At 39.0% G+C, this 23,314-nt stretch overlaps 2 protein-coding genes across 2 annotated transcripts in view; one reads left to right on the forward strand and one right to left on the reverse strand.

Moving 5' to 3' along the window:
* vwa5b1 (von Willebrand factor A domain containing 5B1) overlaps window positions 1-6,906 on the reverse strand; it is a 48,417-nt gene extending 41,511 nt beyond the window's left edge. Inside the window, exons 1-5 of the mRNA XM_084720271.1 lie at window positions 6,643-6,906; window positions 3,668-3,824; window positions 3,308-3,469; window positions 2,080-2,299; window positions 1,008-1,162 (exon numbers count right to left, since the gene is read on the reverse strand). Of these exons, the coding sequence (XP_084576397.1) occupies window positions 1,008-1,162; window positions 2,080-2,299; window positions 3,308-3,469; window positions 3,668-3,806 (676 nt within the window). The 5' untranslated portion in view covers window positions 3,807-3,824; window positions 6,643-6,906. The remainder of the gene's footprint in view (window positions 1-1,007; window positions 1,163-2,079; window positions 2,300-3,307; window positions 3,470-3,667; window positions 3,825-6,642) is intronic.
* A 2,714-nt stretch (window positions 6,907-9,620) lies between these two features.
* ddx19a (DEAD-box helicase 19a) lies at window positions 9,621-22,602 on the forward strand. The gene is made up of 11 exons (XM_084720272.1): window positions 9,621-9,804; window positions 9,990-10,053; window positions 12,534-12,729; window positions 13,116-13,208; window positions 15,180-15,282; window positions 15,853-15,967; window positions 18,144-18,321; window positions 18,419-18,656; window positions 20,381-20,543; window positions 20,645-20,836; window positions 21,902-22,602. The coding sequence occupies exons 1-11, from the start codon at window positions 9,742-9,744 to the stop codon at window positions 21,961-21,963; spliced, it is 1,467 nt and encodes a 488-aa protein (XP_084576398.1). The 5' UTR covers window positions 9,621-9,741; the 3' UTR covers window positions 21,964-22,602.
* The last annotated feature ends 712 nt before the right edge of the window (window positions 22,603-23,314 follow it).

The raw sequence follows: 23,314 nt of genomic DNA on the forward strand, positions 1-23,314 counted from the left end.
CATTGAAATGATCACTCTTGCGAGATCTTTCGCAGGTCTGGGGTTTCCTTCTGGTCTCAACCATCACTCCACTGCTCGTGTCGCTTCCATACATCCCTGGTTGCTTCTGGCTACGTCATCACCTGCAGCTGTTAACTCATTGGTTGTGCTTTGAAAGATCAGCAGCAACCAAGGTTAAAGTTCAGATCATTTGCTTGGTGGAAAATCCAAGCGGTGGTCACGCCAAGTGTAGCTGTGCAGCTTGGTTAGGTGCCACCGCTCTCTCACAGCCACCATAGGTTCTCCTACATGCTTGGAAGTGAGCAGTATTCAGTTGGTTGCAATCTACAACCTCACTGATACATACTTTGAAATTAACCGTTTGAAAGTTTGCTTGACAGCGGCCCAAGTTCGAGTCTGACGAGGTAAACAGTGACTAAACATGGCTGGTGTGAACCTTTCCTGAGTGAACTGTAATTGCGCTCGTACCTTTGGACAACAGCAGGATTGCTGTTTTCACCTGTTTCCAGTCTTTATGCTAAGCTAAAGTCTACTGTCTGTAGCTTCTTATCAAACGGACAGACATGAGAGTGTTATTGATCCTCTCATCTAACTCTAGGCAAGAAAGCAAATTAGCGTATTTCCCAAAATGTCAAGTCATTCCTTTAACAAGTTTAGCGTTGCCTAGTAATGTTCCCGACACCCAAATACAAAGCAATCAATGTGTGGCATAGTTAAAGACACACAAACACATATCTGCCAACACACACAAAAGAACAGGGGATTTTTTTCTCTTTTGTGCCCTTCACTGCAGGATGCATCACAATTACAATTTCCTATTGCAGACACGAAAGCTTTCAGGCAGCACAGAAATACAATGCTTGATAACAGGATATCTCAAGTGATCGGGCCTGTTATGCCATTATACTCGAGACAGCTCGTGGGTGTATTTCCGCAGTCGACAAGTGGACTTGCCCTGAGAGAATATATCCATCAAATGCATCACGAGTGTGAGATAATTCGCTGACCTGCGAGCAGATAGGGAGCCCGTATCTCCAGCTGGAAGTTAAACTCGTAGTCCATTGAGTTGATGGCTTCCTCCTCCAGCAGAGAAACCAACCACAGCTGAGGGGAGTTGGGAGTTTGATCATGAGGACTTGAGGCACAAGTATGTCTGTCCCTCCTAGACATAGCAAACCATGAATACATTAAAATGGAGACAATCATGACTGAGCATATAAAATATATTGTATTGTCAGTTTCAATCAATCTAAACATGCATTCTGGGGCCTAAAAATCCATTCTACAGTGTCAAATAGTGTATTTGATATTATAGACCACTTCATAAACTTCATGTTCATAATGTAGAAATAGTCAAAGTTTCAACAGCTTGTTTTTGTTTTTGGGGTATTCTGAATGACGACAGGTTGACTTTGTCTGCAATAAGCAGCGTTCTTACAAATTCAAAGTCAAATTTAAGCACTTTCCAGGTTTCTCAAGGTGCATTTTTAAGCTTCTCCAGCACCTTACAAATGACACATTTATACATGCTTTAACTATATATTTATAAAATTATTTTTCAGGGAACTATTCAGTCAAATAGAAATGTATTATTATGCAAGCAGTGTCATTACAATTTCAAGCAGTTTCAAGGACTTCATCCACCTTATCTCAGCACTTTTCAAATCTTGAAAATACAACATTGAAATTCAAGTGTTTTCAAGGATGAAGAAGAACAAAAGATACAAAAGAAGGTCACAAAATATCTTTGGAATCTGAAAAATGGGGGGGGGGTATATAGTACCTGTTTCTTAAAATGATATTATAGTTTATCCTTATTTGTACAAGTACATTTCCAATATATTTCTCTAAAATCACTGGTGCTGCAGAAACAGTTTATTAAATTAGCAACTTTTCCAAAGCTGTTGTACCAAGTGCACCTTCCTTTTTTCAAACTACAGTTGTTGACTATCTCTGACATCAACATTCTTCAGATCTTTATATCTGCATTTTAAGTAAATAAATTATAATACTGAACCTAAACCTGAATCAAACTTGGATCCAAGTTGGGTTTTATGTTGTTTCCATGTATGTTCTTACGTTCTGGAGAAGTTTGGGGACAGTCCCTGCTCCTCGTTGATGGTCCTCTGTACCCGAGGTGTGCACACCGGAGGGGACGAGACCCTGATGCCCCCGCTGGGCAGAGTCGTGAGTTCAGAGGACGTACTGACCAGAATATGGACCGTCTCCATCGGGGGGATGATCCCGAGGTTAACCACCAACACCGTCCTCTCCAAATCCTCATCCATCACTATGAGTCCTGTAACACAAGACTAAATCAGTAAACAACCAGTTTTTTAAAAATTTACCTATAGGCGCCCAAGACAGTGTAAAGCTGGCTGCGAACTCCGAAGTGTTATCTCTGGTCCCTTAAATATCTGCTCATTCAGTGTACACTCATTTAAAAGCCTCATTGAATTTCTTCTTTGATTATTTTCCTTAATCGTGTCTTAAATAGATGTTTTTCCTGCTCCTCTAATTAGGAGCTTAGTACAAAACTCAGCTGCGTCTTTAGAAAGACCTTGGTCTTAAATTACTAGCACTGTCTTTCAGAGGATTGTCCTCAGAGTTAATTACACAGAAGGTATTTCCACTTCTTTGTTTGCGAAGCACCAAACTGTGATATTATTGTATCACACTCCTCTGAAACCAGGGTGCAGTATTACTTCACTTGTATCTACCTACTCTAAACCAAACCCATAATTACTGTATGTCCATGAATACAATCCATCTGACATATTAACATGTGAACCCATATAACAGAGGACTTAAGGGGATAGTTCACCCAAACCTGTCTCACCCTCCGTTCAAAAAGAGCTTATATTTTCTTTAGTCATTGTTAAAAAAAACAACCAACAAAACTAGCTAGCTTGTGTTAGATAACGTGTTTTGCCTCCACCTAAGCTTCGCCCAGCAACAGAAAAGTGCTCTATAGTCACTATCCTTTTAGCTCTCTTTTGGTCTCCACCAGCACCTGAAGGAAAATATCTGTCTCTATAGCTGCTAAAAACTCCACCAGCAAGTCGACAACTTTTGTCTGTCTGTTCAGTGCTGAGCAGGCGGCGTGCAGCGGGTTCATCTGAGTTTTTTAACCGAAAACTTCTGCCTGCCGCTGCTGGAAACAGGACCAATGAGAACAGAGAGAGTGACCCAGAGGACATAAAACAGAGAGAGATGCTAATTCTCCGTGGTTCATCACTACCCTTTCACATTAAAACACAGTAATTTCCTTTGCTAAAATAACAAAATTAAATAACTTTAACCTTACCACTGGCACTCTGGAGGGCTCCATTAGATGTGTTGCAGCAATCCAGATAACAGTCTTCAATTTTTGCCTTGTCTTTGATTTGCAGCGTTATAATCTGACTGGATATCATAGCCTCAAACCCCACGACAATAGAATTTTCCTCCAGTGGATAAATGAAGATCCCTAACAGGCAGCAGGAGAGAAAAAAATAAAACAGAAGCAAGGGCACGAACCAGAGGCAGCAAACAAGCAATTACACAAACTCAGTCAATAATATGAATTTTAAAACAGTGTTTCAGAGCATAAGGTTGGTTTAAGTAGCGTTCACATCCAGGCCTCGCAGAAGTAAACAAATTAATCTCCTGTAGTGCACACACTCACCCTCAATCGCATGATCCTCGATGTTTTCATAGGTCATAGAGGCTGTCAATGCCAGAGTGTAACCCCTGACACAGGAAGTGATGTCAGAGACACTGAGGGGCAGAGCGCTCCGGTTCTCCTTGTTAATGAGTCCAGGCATGATGCTGGTTTTAGGATTCTGCTTTGTCGCCACATGTCAAAAAAAAGTAAAAGGACATTTATTAGATAATGATACTTGTTAGAGGCAAAGCTGTCACCAGCACAGTGTTTAATTAAAGCTTCTACAAGGCACTTTCATACTTTATTGATTTGGAAGCTCATGCGGACAAAAGCAGCAGTTTCCACCCCATAACCAGCAAATATAACGTCAAAAATAAAATGATCCAAGTGCTTGTTTATTTTAACTTTTATTTTAACATATTAATCACTGTAACTTTGTCTGAAAAAACGTAGGTTACGTAGGTAATACGTCCCTCCTCGTGGGTAAAATAAATGTATGAAACAACAATGTGACATGATTGATTAAATTATTCAAACTCAGTTCATTATTATAACAAGTCATTTCATTTCTCTATCGTAGTTTTAATGGAAATATTATTTTATTTCATTATAGGAGCCTCTCTCTTACCCTTGAGCTAGCTAGCTCAGGAAATGCTACCTAATGTAGCCAGTTATAGCTCGTTCCTGTCAGCAAGAGCAACAGAAATGACAAAGAAGCAATTATTCTGAATCATGCTGCAAATAAACACAACAAAAACACAGAAACTAACAATTACATCTCCTGTTATTCATGTAGCTTAACAAAGTTAAATAAAATGTTTTTAAGTTTCAGTTTGTAAGTTCACAAAATATTTATGTTATCCTTCCTTTTTCTGACCTGGTTTAACAGGTGTTACACCGTATTTGGTGGCCTGTCACGTTAACTCTAAAATGTATCTTATATTTCAATCAGTCTCGTGTGTTGATCAGAGTCGGGATTTAAGGTTTGCGTCGGCTACAGAAGATTTTCAGATTCCAAACTGGAATAAGATTGAGAATAAATGGAATGGAACAACGGCCGAGCGTCAGGGAGAAGAAAACACCAAATTTTTGTTTTTTAAATACATACACAGTAAGAGATCTGAATAAAAAGTTCCTACAAATTTCTGATGTAATATTCACACACAATAATCTGCTCAAAATCAATCCAAATCTTTTTACACAGACTCCGTGCAGTTATGTTCACTATTTGGGTTAATTGTGCAGTTTATCAGTAGTTCTGTGCTGTTATGACGCAATATCGTATTGTATCACACTGTACAACTGTAATGGTACTGCATGGTTCTTGGTTGTCATCACTCAGTGACAGAAAAAGGACCCCTGAAGGAAAAGTTCAAGTGATTATGATTAATTGCTTCACCTTTGTAGGCAATATCGAGCTCAGTGGCAGCATAACATGTCTTTTTCCTCCTTTTATAACATTTTTGTCCCCCAGCAATAACATCAAACACACAGCAGGATCTCAGATGAAAGCAGCCATTTAGATGTCAGGTCATTGCAACCAGTTTTATAAATTCTGCAACTTCAATCATCTTTGATGATATGATAAAAAAAAAACATGGATCCTTAAGGATGAGATAAAGGTCACAGCAATAAAACAAATTCAGGTTGGTATCATCATCTCAACACACCAACAGTGTAACAGGAGAGAAAAAAAAAACAGTCTCCAGTGCCATGTGAGGAGGTGAAAAACAGAAACTTAAGATACATTAAGATAAATGCTCAGGGAGGAACGCAGCACCGCTAATTGTGTAAGTTACACAATAAAATTATCTGCTGCTTCGGGGGGCCGTGTTTCATTGTTAATGTCGTCTCCTCCGCTAGCAATCTTGGTTATGTGCTGTCAAGGGTCTGTGTCTGCTGCACGACCAGAGCCCCGGCACAGGCTTGATAGGAAGTGTTATGACGAAAGCAATTTCCATAGAGACAGCTCTGCTTGCTTGCTTGCTTGTTTGCCAGCAGACTGACCAGTAACGTCTCTCAAGTGTGGCCTCATTTCTGACACTGGGACTGATTACAATTAAAAACGTCAGGCGATCTCTTTCCTTCACGTGAACCACAAAATCATCCTGTCACGCAGGAAATTTAAACAGATTCAACTGGAGGCACAAGTTTCACACTCTCTGGCTACACGGGGAGCCCTTCAGAATCAATAACAAAATCAATCAGTCTTTGTAATAGTCAAAGCGGGGTTTTAGGCACCATACAGTGATTTATGGCGAGGAAAAGGTCATACAGATGTAATTACAGGCAATTTAGATGTCCGTCTCAACAGTGCCATCATGTGTCCAGTCAGCTTGAGAGGCAAACAGGAATACATCTGTTTAACCATCTTTAGAGACGATCTTCTCATGCAGGTGGACAAAAGAAAGACTGAATGAAAGAAAAACTCCTAATCCCAATGCTTTTGCAACAGAAGACACTAAACATCAGCGCATAATAACAAATGCAAGCAAAATGAAAGATCTACCTCATACAAAAGGTTGTAAGTTTGGTTTAATAAACTACATTTATCAAAGTAACTGCATGGCACATTTTTCTTCCAAGGCATCTTTTTCTTTACGGCCCCTCGGTTTATAGTAATTAGTGTTAAAAGTGGCAGTCCCAGGATGCTTCACTCAGTCACATGAGTCACCCTGCTTCCCTCTTGGGTTCGTTAAAAGACCAGCAAATCATCAACTCTCAACATTTTCTATCAGCATTGCCACACTCCTCTGCACTCATTAGTGTCAAAACAGTGAGCAGATGCTGCACTAACCACCTGTTGGGATACAGAGTCTGGGTTTCTCGTTTACAGTGAACGAATCAAGATGCATCACTGGCAGTTTGAATCCTCTGAACACTCGACCTTTTTCTTAATTTCACAGAAACGACAGGCATGTTTAATAATTTTTGCATGACTAAAAAGACTCACTGCGGCATTAAAAAGCATCTAATATGAGCTCTCATTATCTTACCTTTCATTTGTGTCAGCTGCAGCGAGGATCTCTCTCTGTCACAAGTCCACTTATCATGAAAGATATCCTCCTCCTCCTCCTCCTCCTCCTCCTCTCCGACCTCTCTCAGCTCCCCTTCTTTTTGTTCTCTCCCTGTTCTGTGGCGTAGAGGGAATAGAACTGCTGCCACAGGTGGTAGAAGCTACAGATGCAGCGGAAACATCGTTTGTTAGGCGCACAATGTAAAAGAAGAAGAGAGGGAAAGGTGGAGGCAGGAGCTGCTGCTGCTGCTGCTGCTGCTGCAGTTCAATCAAGCACAGCAACATGTGGTTGCAAAAACTCATTTATTCTCCTCCTCTTCCTCCTCCTCCTCTCTGTGGATGCTGGAGTTGGAAGGAGAGAGAGAGAGAGAGAGAATGGGGGGATGAGACGGAGGGTCCAGTCCTTCCACTACACATCCCCTCTTCCCATGAGATGCGCATTCAAAGCATCAGCACCACCCACTCACTCCAGCCCACCCTGACACCGATGACAACAGAAACCATTCAGGTATTTTTTTTTTTGATAGCTCAGGATCAGAGAAGATGACATGTACTGTCAGGCTTGGAGGGACAGATGGGTGGGTGAGGGTGCTCTACATGTCACCCCCCCACCCACTCATATCACCTCTAATCTCTCCGTCTTGTGTGATTGGACAGCTCTTAATGTTTTAAATCCAATGTGGGTGTCTGGCCGTCTCCGTGTGTTTGTGATCACTCGGTTTGATCCATCTGTTTTCTCGCAAGGTTACCATGACAATTAATGTGTGTTTATTAAGTCATTTTGATAGTCACGGACATGTAGATTGTGTGTGTGTGTGTGTGTGTGTGTGTGTGTGTGTGTGTGTGCGTGTGTGTGTGAGTGTGTGTGGGTGGGGGTGGGTTGGCTGAAGCTCAACATCCGCCTCCAAATTGAATCAACCTGCAGCCAATAAAACTCTGTACACCTCCTTCTCTCCTTCCCCCCCTTCGCTGTCTATCTGTTTCTCTCACACCCCGACACACACACACAGTGACACAAACACACACACACACACACACGCTCAGTCACTCTCTTTCTCACAACAACCATATAGTAGGAAGCTTAAAGTCAAACACTTAAATTATTTTGTTTAAGTGACTTTGAAGTATCAGGCTGCAACTAGATTATTTTCATTAGGAGAAATCTGAAAAATATTTACTGTAATAAATCATAAAATGACCACAGCATGCCAGTAGAAATTAAGGAAACGTGTTAAGTTTAAATACTTTCTCCTCTGATGTTAACGCTGCAGTGTCTGCCTTCGAAATTTTGATCATTTCATGTTAATTAGAGTTGCGGCCGTGACCCCATCACCAAACGCTGACCGGTCGACGAAGCTCTGAATTGTCACGTGCACTGCAGGAAGGAGTCTGATGTCACTTCCTGTCTGCACAAGGTGGCGCTACAAAACAGCCACTACTTATATGTTATGTTCCAGTATATTAAGGGGATAGTTCACCCAAAAATGAAAATTCAGTCATTATCTACTCACTCTCATGCCGATTGACGGTTGGATTTATTTTGTTAGTCCGCAAAACATTGCTGGACTTTCACAGAAAAACAGTGTTGCAGAATCTCCTGAACAATGTAAGTGAATGGTGACCACTTTTCAAATGGACATCTGACATGCCATTTGCACACCGTCACACCCAGTTCAGATGCTGTGCAAGTGCACGCAGATGTGGCTCCAAGCTAAGGATCTACAGTGAAGTTTTGGGCTAAAAACATGGTGTAAATAACTTTTTTTTTTTGTCAACTTGGCATGCTGGGGCTTTAGGAGACTTACACCAGACGAACAGTATGGAGGCATTTTATGTTTTTATTCCTGTTGGGGTTTTTTTATGTTTGAAAACTGGTCACCATTCACTTCCGTTGTTTGGGAGATTCTGCAACACTGAAATTCCAGCAGTGTTTCGTGGAATAAAAAAACTAAACCTGACCTTCAATCGGCATGAGGGTGAGTAGATAATGACTGAATTTTAATTTTTAGGTGAACTGTCCCTTTATATCCAATTTAATAAAAAGTTTTGTTAGATTTTGAAGGCTTGCATAATGTTTTGCTCAGCTGAAAAAAATCAAATCTCTGCAGACAGTTTCTCTGTTTCTCTTCCTGCAGTGCTTTTCGCAGTGTTTGTCCATCCAACACATTTTGTTTCAGATTTGTCACTGTTCTCCCTGTGGCTTCTGTTTTGCAGGTTGAAACCTTGTAAATGGTGATCTGAAAACTGGTGTGCAGATGCTGGCAGATATCATGTAACTCGCAAGTTTGCAATTGTGTCTGCAGCTCCCTGAAAAGTGGGTGCTGGAACTGAAAGAAAAATCATCTTTTTTTATGGCTTCAAACCTTTAAAATAAAACACTCTGGAAGAACGATGACAAGTTGGTTAATTGTTGCAACTTTGATGCAATTAGTTTTTAAAAAAATGCTTTTCATAAATATGATATAACTGGTAAAATACCTTATTATGTAGCACTGTGTAGATCACGTGTGATGGGTGTGTCAGCAGGTTAACTGTACAAAGAGGGTGCCTTCGTGAATTCCTCAAAAACGTCGGAAATATAACATTTCATTTATTATAGTGTTGATTTTTCGTTCTAAAATCATACACACTGGCGTATTTTGTTTTATACTCACGTGAAGAAGTTTTAAAAGTCTGTCTCTTTCGTTTAATGGCGGGTTCGTTTTAAAATAAGTAGTAGCTTTCTATTTATTGACTTTTTACCACTTTGACTGATTAAAAGTCTCTGAATTGCGACATGAAAATTGCTGGCGATTAATATTTTAGTTATGAAGTTGCTGCTTCCGTTTTAAAATCACAAGAGATTTCTTATTTATTGACTATTTACGACTTTAATTGATTGAAAGTCTTGAAATATTAACATTTCCGACCTGCCTGAAGGCAGCATCAGTGGTGTGGTCCAGCGGGTTGCGGTTGGTCAGGTCAGGACAGCGGCACCGCGTCACTTCACTGTCACGCACATCATTCACGCTGACATCAAACTTTTTTTGACAAAAGTGGTTGTTTGTCTCGAAATCAGTCAAACGGTGAATGTTTGAAAATGTCCCAGGACTCGTGGGCGGTTGCAGTCGATGTTCAAGAAGCTACAACTCCGTCCATACAGGTAAGTTTTTAAAAAGGTGACGGACAGCTGAGAGAGTTAAAACCATCAAACCGTCGCTGTCATCGTCCGTTAGCAGGTTAGCTGGATGTGCTGCTGTCACCGTCTCCAACATGGCTCTGCTAACTTACACACGCAGTTTGGTGCTTTGCTAAAAAATGTGATAAACTGTGTTTTTCTCCCACCAGTTGGACTTCTCGAAGAAAACGGACCGTGTGCGAGGTCCCCGTAACATGCGAGGAGACATAAATGGTAACTTAATTTAACCGTTATTTCATATTAACATCCCGGCCACCTAACTTTACCGCTTACATGTAATGGTGTGTGAATATGGAGCCACAGAGGTGCCACAAAAAAGAATAAAAAATACATGTGGAAATACAAAGAGGAATAAATAAAAGAATGAACAGGCAAATTTAATAATGTGAAAATATAAAGAGGAATAAATAAATGTGCAACAAAATATAAGCTTAAAAGAATAATTCTGTTTACATATACAAACATTAGGGTTGCAAATTGTACACTAGTTCCTTATTTGACCATTGGTAAAATTAACAATTAATTGATTAATCATACAAAATAAAATAAAAAAAACACATATACCAAACAATACTAAATGCAATTTTTTCCTCTCAATCAAACTTTTATTTTAACAGTAACATGTTGCACGTTACACCCTTAGAAATAGAGGTGCTAACTAGAACCATTTAGGGTTTTTCAGCTTGTCCCTATAGGAGAACCATTTTTGGTTAGTGTTAAAACTTCTTTAAAAGTTCACTTGGAACCCTTTCAAAGAGTCCTACTGAGAACCCAACGTAAGGGTTTATATCTAGAACCATCTGTGAAAGTTTTCACCTAGAACCCCCTGTGAAAGGTTCTACAGAGAACCATTTTATGATGAAGTGGTTCTGTTCCACCTTTCTACAAGTGCTAACAAGAATCCAACCAGTGGGTTTTAACAGGAACCTTTTTTTATTCCAAGGGTTTTATCTAGAACACCCTCAAGAGGTTTTAATTAGAACTGTTTTATATTCCACAGGTTTTATCTAGAACACACTCGGGAGGTTGTACCGAGAACCTTTCTATATTCCAAGGGTTTTATCTAGAACACACTCAGGAGGTTCTACTGAGAACCCTTTTATATTATGGTACAAAGAACCCTTGACAAACTCTTGAAGATCTCTTCTGAAAAAAAACTTATTTGGATGAAAAGGGTTCTTAATGGAACCCTTTATCTTTCAAGTAACCCTTGACAAACCCTTTCTTCCAAAAAGGGTTCCTCAGAAACAACTTGTTCTGGGAAGAACCTCATTTGTTCAGGAGGAACCCTTTTGGAACCTTTATTTCTAAGAGTGTAGCCTATGAAACGAATAAAAAGAATAAAAAAAAATCTACATGTGGAAATATAAAGAGGAATAAATAAAAGAAAGCTGGTAAATTAAATAAATGTGGAAATATTTTCACCTGTATTCATTTTGCTAATGTTTGTATATTTTATAGACACACACACTTATTTTTTTAACATATATTATCATGTGTTTGTATTGTTATTTATTCCTTTCATATTTCCTCAGTGTGTTTATTACTTGGACTGTCAGTTAACTGTCTTTGAGTTCTTCCTGCTCAGGCTGAGTCGTCGATTACTGCAAACATAAATCCTGGCAGTAGTCATGTTCAATCAAGCACAGGCAATAAGAGAAAATATTTATATTTAATATTTAATATATCATCACTGTCCAGTGAAAATCACTTACTTCCAAATGTGGTTTTGAATTTTTCTAGAGCTGCAGTGATTTATAGGTTAATATATTATTATATTAATTACCAACTACCTTTTTAATCGGTTTGAATCATTTAAAAAATCAGATTCTAGCGTCTTAAATGTGAATATTTCCTGACTTCTTTACTCATTCATGACAGTAAACTGAGTATCTTTTGATCTCAGGAAGATGCTGATCAACATTTTTCACCATTTTCTGACATTTTATAGATCAAACAACTAGTTGATTGATCGAGAATATAATCGTCAGTTGCAGACCTAAGTTTGTTGAGTCAGTTTTCCTGCTTCTTAGGCCAAACAAACAATTTACTGAGCCACCAGCAGGGCTCAGCAGTAATGATTGCCCCCTTGCATGGGGCAAATAAAATGCCATGTTGGGTTAGTAAATCTACCAAACAAAAAAAAAAAAAAGAAATTTCTTATGCAAAAGTGGCAGAGAACATCAGGAAATCTTCGTGTTTGAGAGGATGAAAACAGCATTTTCTGTTTATTATCATATCAAACTGAATAGATTTGGTTTTTGGACTAAACGAGACATTTAAAGACATCGTCTTGGACTTGGAAAAACTGAGATGGACACCATTTTCTGAGGTTTTGTTGACCATATGATTGATTGATCTGGAAAATAATGGGCAGATTAACTGACAGAAAATAATTATTACTTGCAGCCCTCGATTAAAGATGACAATTAACTTTATTCTATATTATTTGATATAATAAATAAGACAGTTGGTACAGGGGACAACATTAAATATATATGCTTTTAATTATTTTATAGTTTATGTATATTTAATTCTGTTTCCACACTTTTATTTACTTGATTCTTATTATTTATTTTTCTTTACATTTCCATATTTATTTTCTTATCCTTATTCAGACTTATTCTTTTTTTGTGACATTTGTATGTAATTCCATATGTGACGGACTTTGTTGTGGTTTTCCACTCGTGCAGGCAACATCATGCCACCGGAGAAGAGTGAAAATGGGAGCTGGAGAAAAGACGTGGACAAAGTGGACCTGGCTGAGCAGTCTCTGTTGAATAAACTGATCCGCCGCTCTCTGGTGCGGAACAGAAACCAGGTGGAGGTTCTGCAGCGGGACCCCACCTCTCCTCTGTACTCTGTGAAGACGTTTGAGGAGCTGAGACTGTGAGTTTTCACTCTCGAATACGTGAACACATCTGCAGGGTTTCTGCAGGTCCTTAAGAAGTCTAACAACCAATAATTTGAATTTTACGCCATAAAATGTGACAGAAGTAAGCAAAATGTCTTCAATAGGTCTTAAAAATTGTCTGTTAACATATTCACATCAAGAGCATCACCAAAGTCGAGCCTGGCAGTTTGTTTTTCCTTCATATCCTCTGTACTTTTTGCCAGTATGCACATAAAATAGTTCTTTAATTGTGTCCATAATAGTCCCAAAAAGACATGTAAAGTCTTAACTCTAACTAGTGGAAACCTGCAGAAACACTGCGTATGTTTTTCCCTCCTCCTCCAACACTTAATTCTTGTTATTTTGACCCGATGATCAATAGGAAACCTGAGCTGCTGAAGGGCGTCTACAACATGGGCTTCAACAGACCATCCAGGATCCAGGAGAACGCTCTGCCCATGATGCTGGCACAGCCGTGAGTTCATCTTTAGTCTTTAGAACTAGTGCTGACACAAGTAATCAATTTATCATGGACAGAAAATGAATCATCTACTTGTTAACTAAGTAATTTATCAAACAAAATTCTTTTTGCTCTTTTCTGCTTTGTATAATTAAAATGAAATATCTTTGCGTGTTATAATATTGGTTTGACAGTGAGCAACATGACAACATCACACTGGACTCTGTCAGCAATTGTTTTAGTTGTATATCTTGGAAAAATACCAAATATTTTCTGATTCAAATGTGAGGATTTGCTGCTCTTCTCTCTCTTGCAACACTTTAACCAAAATTTAACTCTCTGCATTGTGGACTATTGGTTTGTCACAACACCAGAATTTTAAACTTTGATTCAATAAAGATATCCGATACCTCTCTTAAATACCACAGACAGTCTTATGCACACTAATAGGATAATTTTTCTCTTTTTCTTTTTTTTAATCAACAACCTGCACACACTGTTGGTACCGAAAAAGTCTCTGATCACTGCCTGGTTTTGCTTTAACCCAAATTTCATGCAGAACAATAAAAACTGACCTGAACTGAGGTCTTGAATGAGCACTTAAGTTGTTTTTTTTAATCACTACTGTAATTATATAGAATAAATAATATAATGTGTAATAATATAATATTGTGTTGTCTTCAACACAGGGTACTGAAAAATTATTAAGTATTGATACTTTTGACAACCTAACTTGACATCATCACCTTGGACTTGGCGTAGGGGTTTTTCAATATTTGCTGACGTTTTAGAGACTAAATGATCTTTCAGTTAATCGAAAACAAACCTGCTGAATAATCGATTACGAAAATAATAATTAGTTGGACCATTATTTCATGATCAAAAAACAGATATTTCTTCAAAGAGTCACTTCAACTAAAATTGATGAATCACGTGCAAATTCTGTTGTTTTATACAGTTTTGTTCATTTATTTATTTATTTGGTGTTGTGCCAATTTTTATGTTGTGTCTATTTTAGGTTACTGTTATTAATTGCCGCATGTGTTGAGTAGTTTCACTTATTTTCTGGTCTTAATTTCAGACTCATGTTTAATTTTTTAATTCTTTTTATTGTTGTTGTTTTTGTGTAGATGCCAGGAAGACTAGCAGCCATTTTGTGGATGTTAATGGGGATCCAAATAAAGAACAAAAATGGAAAAAAGAACAAAGAATCAGTTACCACTTATAATACTATTATAATATTAAGTATGAAATTAATCTTTTTAATTTATTAAAATTAAATCAAAAGAAAATCATTAAAAAGAAAAATCACTTTGTCGTAAAGTTGCTCATTTTGTTCAGTACATTTCAAAGATAAAACAGAATAAAGCAGTAAATCCTGGAACCAGCAAGTGTTTGACAGATTAATTGATCATCAAAACTGTTTGTGAACAATATTAATCAATAAATTAATCAATAAACTGACTTATGGTTTGAGCGCTAATTCAGTCAAATGCAGTTCAGTGCAGGATTCAGCTTGATTCGAGAAAGCTTAGACTTTTGTTTTTGCCAGTTGCCGCACATTCAAGTGACTAAAAGATAAATCCATGATGCTTTACAGACGGTTATCACACACACACACACACTTTCATCAGTCTGGACAATAACAATTACGATGAAATAAGTGCATATAACAACGTTTGACATGAAGAAAAGAAATGGACCAAGTGCAAAAATATCCAGTTTTCCACAATGTAAGATTCTGGAACCATAATGTTTTTCATCATTTTTGGTTGAAAAATGACTTACAGTTATCAAAATAGTTGCTGATTAATTTTCTGCTGACAGACTGATTCAGCTTCAACTATAGTCCTTTGTTTTAATACCAAAGACTCATTGCAGTAGTTCTAAAAGTCTTTTCAAAAGTCTCTTTCATCAGGTTTTTATGTGATTTATTTATTTATTTATATTTTTTAACACTTCTTTGTGTGTTTTCTTTGGCTCCAGGCCTCAGAATCTGATCGCTCAGTCACAGTCTGGCACCGGTAAGACTGCTGCTTTTTCTCTGGCGATGCTCAGCCATGTAAACCCAGCCAATAAGTGGCCCCAGGTGAGCACGTCATGTTATCCGTGGAGCCGGACACTGTGTGGAGTTACCTTGAAACTGAATCTACAGTTGTCAGTTTGAAATTTTCAAACTGAATGTTGTATGCAAAATTTGAAATTGCATTTTATTTTATTTATTGTATTTTTCAGTTTCAAATCAGACGGACTCGTCCAGGGGCTCTGCAGCTCCTTTTAAAAGTCATGATGATGAAAGGAAGAAGTTTTATTTCCCCTCTCTTGGTTTTACCGTTTGTGACGTTTATAGATGTATGTGCATGCTGTTGTAGTCTAGAGTCCCTGGATGTGTCCGTCATTACACTAAAGTTTGAGAAACAGAATTTGCAAACTTAACTTGAAACACCACCAAAATTGAAAGTAAAATTCAATTTCAGACTATTAGATTCAGTTTCAATCTGTGAAATACAATCTGAAACTTTGCGTGAAATATTCCATTTGAACCCTTAAAATTCAAATTGAATTTGTGGTGGCAGTAGAAGAACTCCATACCAGTGTTCACGTTCAGTTGTAGACGCTGACATATACTCACCATTTAAAAACTGTTTGGTTCTTTCAGTGCCTTTGCATCGCGCCAACGTACGAGCTCGCTCTGCAGATCGGTCAAGTCATCGAGCAGATGGGGAAGTTTTATCCTGAAGTGAAACTGGCCTACGCCATTAGAGGCAACAGAAGTAAGGACTTGACCATAATTATAATCCTGTCTGATGGAATTAGTGGCGAAATGGTATTTTAAGTCATTAAAGGGATAGTTCTGATTCTTTTTTGAAGGTGGTTGTATGAGGTACTTATCCGTAGTCTGTGCATTCCTTATGGTAGATAGTGGTTGACACGTCCCCAGTTTAGAGAAGCAGCAGGAGCACTATAAACAATATTAGTCAAAGTAGAGACTATATTTAGAATATTTTCACTGCTTTACTTTCCTGTCAGACAGCCTTTTCTGATGGGAAACTCTCTGATTGGGACTCTTTTGGCAAAAACAGTAATTTAACTCAGAGATCCACCAATTTTACCACTGTAACAAGCCCTGTAACTTCACGGTTGACCTTTTTTACAATCAAATTGCTGTAATAAAAAGTCAGCAAAGCCTATATTTTGCTGTTTGACTGAATAGAGTGTCTAATGCCGATTATATCCACTCAGTAGATCTGGGTATCAGTACTCAGAACCAACCCATTTCCAAGTAGCATCAAAACTTCTCTGGTTAAACAATACCTGCAATTAATCCTTTTGGTACCCAGATGTAAGAAAGAAAATATTATTTATATGGTTCTGCTCACAGCCAATCACAGCAAGCACTCCTCATAAAGAAGAACCTAACCAACTCTATTTCTCTCAGTATCATGTCAGGAGTGCTGGTATTGTTTCTGGTACTGTAATTTTTTAAGCCATTGGTGGTTTAAACTGGTGTGAATCTGCTTTTCAGATATGACGTCAGGTGACACTAACAGTTAAAGTAGGGAAAAAAACGTTTGAGACCCCCTGAACGATTATATTTTTGTTGAATTGCAGAAACATGACAATAATGTTTTTGTGTGTGTTGCCTGGTTTGTGATTGCCTGGTTGAATTACCCACTTAGGGTAAAGTGAACAGGATATTAATTATGATTGTTGTACCAGAGGGAGCATGATGTCAGGTGATCTCATGGGGATGCAGATGTAAAGAAACCAGGAAATGGCGTGGTGCAGACAAACAGTTTGCTGTGGTGGTGCTGTGCAGTGAGGGGAAAAACAAAAATACAGAATGTTAAACAAGTCTGGATGAGAAAATGTTTGTGGAGACGCTGTCAACACGGGTTGTTTATTCTTCAGCGAGAACTGGAGGTGAGATTTTAACTGTCGGTTTTAATATCTGTCAACAGTAGTATGCTAGGTAACTTTAACATAGAGGGCTATAAAGTTTTTTGTTGTTTGGTAACCCTGTCAGACACGTCTCTCTCCTTGTAGACTCTCTCTCTTCTCTTTACAAATAGAAAATATAATATTATAATATATAATATAATATATAATAATATATTTACCATTTGTGTACAAAAAGTGGAGATTTGTCTTTGATTACATGTGCAGAAAAGCTGCTATTAAACACAGGTACATTAAAAACACAACATATCAAATGCAGACAGAATACATTAAAAATACATTTACAGAGCTACACAAAAGAAGCTACATAAAAAACAGAACCAGGTAGTACTACAGAAGGACTGCTGTGAGGGATAAGAGAAAGAATAAACAGATATAAAGTGCTGGGATACTAGGCTACCTTCAAAAAGTATCTGTCCTTACTGATACACATATTTTATGGCAACAGGAAAAAGAAATTTACATGCTGCAAAGCCACCGACAACGTTATTCTCAGTCTGCGAGCGCACCAAAATCCTCCCAAATGTCCGACTTGGCCTTGGACAATGTATTGTCCACAATTTGATGTGCTCCACTGGATATTTCTGCCTTTATGTCATCCATTTTAGCTGTCAGCTAGCAGGCATTACTGTCAGATCAAACAATGATGTCTCATTGTTTGGCAGGATGTGGGGTCAAAGGTTTTGTTGTAGGCTTTCACAGTATAATCCTGCTGGCTGATTAGGCACGGACTGTATTAGCAGATGTAAATGTTAAAAATACTGCACCATCATTTTCCTTTCTGATTTGTCCAGGGAAGTAAGTGTTATAATATTGTTCTCACCTGATGCACCTTTTAATTGACATAAAGGAGGAGTGCTGTCTAACATCTGCTGTTGGTAACACACTGACTATGGAAAAGTACCTCATACAACCACACTTCAAACAATCAGAACTGCCCCTTTAAGGATCCAGTGTTGTGTTTTATCACTATATGCATGTTCTGTTCAGTGGAGCGAGGCATCAAGCTGCAGGAGCACATTGTCATCGGGACACCAGGCACAGTCCTCGACTGGTGCACCAAGTACAAGCTCATCGACTCCAAGAAGATCACCATGTTCGTTCTGGACGAGGCTGACGTGATGATCGCCATGCAGGGTCATCGGGACCAGAGCATACGCATCCACAGGTAGATTCAGTTCAGAGAAACAGGAGTTTTCTCTGTAATCAGTCAACAAGTTTCTCTTGTCACAGTATTTTCCTCCTTTTCGTCGCGCCCCACACAGACAGCTCTCGAAAGACTGCCAGATGCTCCTTTTCTCTGCAACCTTTGAGGACTCAGTGTGGAAGTTTGCAGAGCAGGTGGTGCCCGACCCCAATATCATCAGGCTGAAGCGCGAAGAGGAGACGCTGGACACCATCAAGCAGTTTTACGTCCTCTGTAAGGAGAAGGAGGACAAGTTCACAGCACTCTGTAATCTGTATGGCAGCCTAACCATTGCACAGGCCATGATCTTCTGCCATGTAAGTCACCTGTTCTGACCCTGTTCACTGCACACTTGACTGTTAACTAATGTTTCCTTCACTGGTGGGTTGACACCTGCTGATCTGTGTCTAGACACACAATGTGAATAATGACATCTGATCCACACCTGTTAAGGGAAGCAACACCACTCTGTGTGCTCTTCTTCTTTAGGAATTCATTTTTAAAACACTTTTAGTGAAGGAAGACTTCCTCACCACTGTTACGACTTGTGGCTTTTGCCAGGCAGCTTGAGGAAGAGCTGGAGTTCAGTTGTGGGGTTTTCCTTGTCCAGATGTGAAATCTAGATTCGGATTGTATTTATATTTGCATCTATTCCTCAGAGTGAAAAAACAGAGTTGCAGGTAGTAGTCTAGTCCTAGTCTAGGTTCCCCACCCCTGACCGTGTCCAAGATCAAAACATACCAAAGTTTGAGGGCGTGCAGTGGAACATCACTGATGCATGGTGATATTATTGATTTTTGGGGGGGAGAAAAGCCATAACAGGACAGGTGACTTGCTCAGCAGCTCACCGCTGTAGTCACCGCCACTTCCCAGTGTTGCTCTGATAACATCCTCCAGCTGTTACTCAGCCAGGAATCCTCTCACATCCCTGCCAGGCGAGCGACCAGCGTACATCCCCACACTGTGTCTAAAAGGGCCTTTGTGTCTGCACCACATGTCTGTAACATGTCTGTTTTTTTTGTCATTATGTTAATAGCTTTTATCAGTGAAAATGAAAACTGGGATGCAAAAATTATAATCGTGACTCATGTAGCAATATCTGTATAATTAATTGCAACATATTTTTCAATATATCATGCAACTCTAATTAGTTCAGTTGAAAAACCCATCAGAAATAAGTGCATTTTTTCCATTTTGTTTCCATTGATTGTGAATATTGTTCTTCTAATATTAAATCATAATGAAGGGAAGATTTAGTAATGTGAGGAATATTTTTTTAATTGGACCAGCAATCACTTAAACCACTATATTCATCTAGTGAGGCCTGTGTTTTATCTAATGTAGTCATAAACACATCAAGGAAAAAAAGCCTCTATTTTCTTGGAGTCCTCATTTAAACAAAAGAAACCCCAGCACCTTTCTGAAAAGTTGAAAGACGTCCAACTCAACTCGCAGGAGCTGAAAAGCATGTGGGCAGCAACTTTCTTTGAGGCTCTACCCTCATTGGGATGAGCTGAAAAAAGATGCTGGCACTCAGGAAAAAAGAGGGTAGGTGGACAGGGGCCCTTAGTTGTCTACTTTAGTGTCCTGGTGCTACAGTTTTGATAGAAAAAGAAAACACGGTCAGTCTGCTATTGTGAGAGGAGGTAAATGAAGGGAGCTTAATTGATTTCCAGTTGAGAAGAAAGCAGTGGACTAGGGGAGATGCAAAGTTTTACTGGTGACCTGATAAATTCTTCTGACCTTCCTACACTGAAAATGGCAGTGACGGGGGGTTGGGGTCGAGTGTTTCACCACACACATGCAAGAGGGATTAAAAAATGTGGTTCCAGAAATGCTGACAGCACGTGGCCCAAGATGAGCTTTGTTTTAATCATAAATTCGTCCTGCAACAGCCAAAAGTACGATAAGAATACCACATCCTATAGGTGAACTTTGTCACTTTAAGACTTTACTTCATTTTGGGATACAAATTTAAAAAATGTCCCCTGACAGGTCGTACCGTGACCAGCTCAGTTTATCTGATATATTTTTGCTTCAGACTCGCAAGATTGCTGCTTGGCTGACTGCAAGCCTGACCAAAGAGGGCCACCAGGTGGCGCTGCTGAGCGGGGAAATGACTGTGGAGCAGAGAGCTGCTGTCATCGAACGCTTCAGGAACGGCAAGGAGAAAGTGCTCGTGACCACAAACGTGTGCTCCAGAGGTGAGGGGGCGGGGTTAAGAAATCAGATTTTACCTTTGAAACTCATGTCACATTGGAAACTGTGTATAAATAAAAGTCATCTGTGGTTCTGTTGATCTCAGGTATCGATGTGGAACAAGTGTCACTTGTGGTCAACTTTGACCTCCCGGTCGACCTGGATGGGAACGCCGACAATGAGACATACCTTCACCGGATTGGCCGCACAGGACGCTTTGGCAGAAGAGGATTTGCTGTCAATATGGTGGACAGCAAACACAGCATGGATATCATCAACCAGATTGAGATGCATTTCAGTACGTGTCTGTTTCTTTTTAGCCTGGGAAACTAACAAATCTGTGAGCTTATGTTTGATTTGCTCTGGCAGATTCGTCTGGCCACCTTCCCACTCACATTTCTATCACTCGTAAATCTCTTCAGGTCAGCTGTTTAATTTAATATGGGGCGAGTTTGATACAGGGATGAAACAAAATGATCACAGTTAAAAGCTTTATATTGAAGACCTTTCGATGGTTTGAAATTACATCATGTCCTTTGCAAAGTCAGCGTTTTAAGTCGATGCTTCCCAACCTTTTTTCATTGGAGCCCCTGTACATTTATCCGAGGAAAGTTGAACCACATCCAGCCTGCACACACACGCACCAACGAACCAACCCAGCGGAGTGGCTCGTACACACTTATCCTGAACAGGAATGATGTATTGTCACTGAGTTTTAACCTGTTGGTTTTAACTGTTAACTGTTTTGTATATAGACTTTTGTATAAATTGTGATTTTAGTTCAAGTGCAAATCTAATGTTGACAACCTCAGAGCAGACCTCTGTGATTTCAGGTCCAGACCTCAGACCGCAGGTTGGGAACCAATGTTTTAACTGACACAAAACAAACCTGCGTTGCTGCTGCAACAGAATTTTATAGTGAAACCATCATTACTTCACCTTTAGTTTGATGTGATAACAGACAGTTTTGAACGCAACACATCAGGCTAAAAAAACTCAGATTAAACTTTTAGCTCTGATTAAGTGTGAATCAAGATTATTTGACTGCATTGCCTATTTCTCACTTAAGATGTTTTCAGAAACACATTTTAGTGTAGCCTGCTGTTGAGCCATAGAAAGAGAGTTTGCAACCAGGCTGCCATTTTTTTTTTTTTTTTTTTTTTTTTTTTTTTTTTGCTCTGATTGGTCATAGGTCTGTCCAAGGAATTTTGATCTGCATCCGTTGATTCCAGGCTTCGGAAATCAAAAATGAACGGAGAGATTCCAGACTAGTTTGCACTGCCGTATTAGTCTGTTTTCATTCAGTTTGATCATGTAAAACTGATCCTAGCATCACTTTTGTCTCTCTGTTTTTGTCTCACAGACAGGAGAATCACAAAACTCGACACCAGCAATCTGGAGGAAATGGAAAGCCTGATGAGCTGAACGCTTCGCGACAGGCACGACCCGATACTGAAGCAGTTAGACGTGTTACCTCAAATGTGACTTGAGTTCTTTCAAGGGTTTATTGTTTGCATTTTATTGTTTACAGAAGAGAGATGCATGCTAATGTTGACTATGCAAACTTATTTGTGGCAGGAATTTGTGCCACTTCAAATTTAATTTGATGTCCGACTTTGATCACTGAGGTCACCTTAAGCCTTGAGGCTGTCTCCTAGAGACTTTAAAGTAACCACTGGCTGTTAAAACAGCATTTAAGAAGGTGGAGATGATACTACAGTTTGTTTGCAGTGTTGTGTTTTGATTATCTGGAGTGAATTATTAATGTAGCACCGGTGGGATATAAGATGTCTCATCGATAGACGTTTGCATGGTTTGATTAAGGTTGAGTGGATTGAAGCACTTTTAGCATTAAATGCATGTTTCAGCCTAGTGGAAGCTGACCATCGGTTTCCTCCTAACTTTTTGGTGACTGAAGCCGGAGCTGTTGCTCAGTTCTTGTGTGGACAAAAAAAATAAATATATTGTCACATGTTAAACGTGTTCAGTTTCTTGCAGTTGAATTGCTGTTTTTGCACGACAGCTGTAGGCACCTTAACAAATAAAAACCTGACATGCCGTGAATCTGAAAGAATGAAACAGTTGGTCAGAATCTTTATTAAATACAATGAAAATATATTTCTTCAGTGAAAATGTGCAGAAGATAAAAAGACTAACCTTTTTCTCTCCACTTTAGTTTGTGATCGTTTTAATAAATTTTTCAGAGTGAGCAGGAGTCGGACGTCTTAAATTTATGTTGCAAGACATTTTCTAAGTCACTTTGCACTCGTTCTTGAGAATTGGGACAAAACCATATTTGATTTTTACTGTTCAGTTATGCCGGAAAATATATTTTGAAAGATCAAAGTTTTGGCTGTTAAACCTTGTAACAGGCCAACCTCCTTAAATGCAACTTGTAAGACATCAGATTTTCCACTGACAGTTGACAAAATGTTGCATTTTTCATTTCCCACTAGAGTCGTGTTGAGCAGCGACTTTATTTTTTTAAAGTTGCTCAGAGTTCTCTCAATGCTAACCAAAATACTTATTTTTAAACCATAAATCTTATTTAGCTTTGATTTAGAAGGGCTACAGAGTTGACATGTGGTTGAGACACATCTGATAGAAATATTATTTAATGACGGTGTCAAAAAATATCTAAAGTTCATCGGTGCTTGAGCAGCATTCCTGCCTTTTTTAAACCAGGAAGTGAGATGGGGTCCTCAGGGTATAGTTGACCCTTTTTATGCCTGATTAAATAGTATTTTTGTAAAAATCTGATGGCGGTGACAAATCT

The sequence above is a fragment of the Lutjanus erythropterus genome, chromosome 6, assembly GCF_056507025.1.
Source record: "Lutjanus erythropterus isolate fLutEry1 chromosome 6, fLutEry1.hap2, whole genome shotgun sequence".
Classification (NCBI taxonomy): Eukaryota; Metazoa; Chordata; class Actinopteri; order Lutjaniformes; family Lutjanidae; genus Lutjanus; species Lutjanus erythropterus.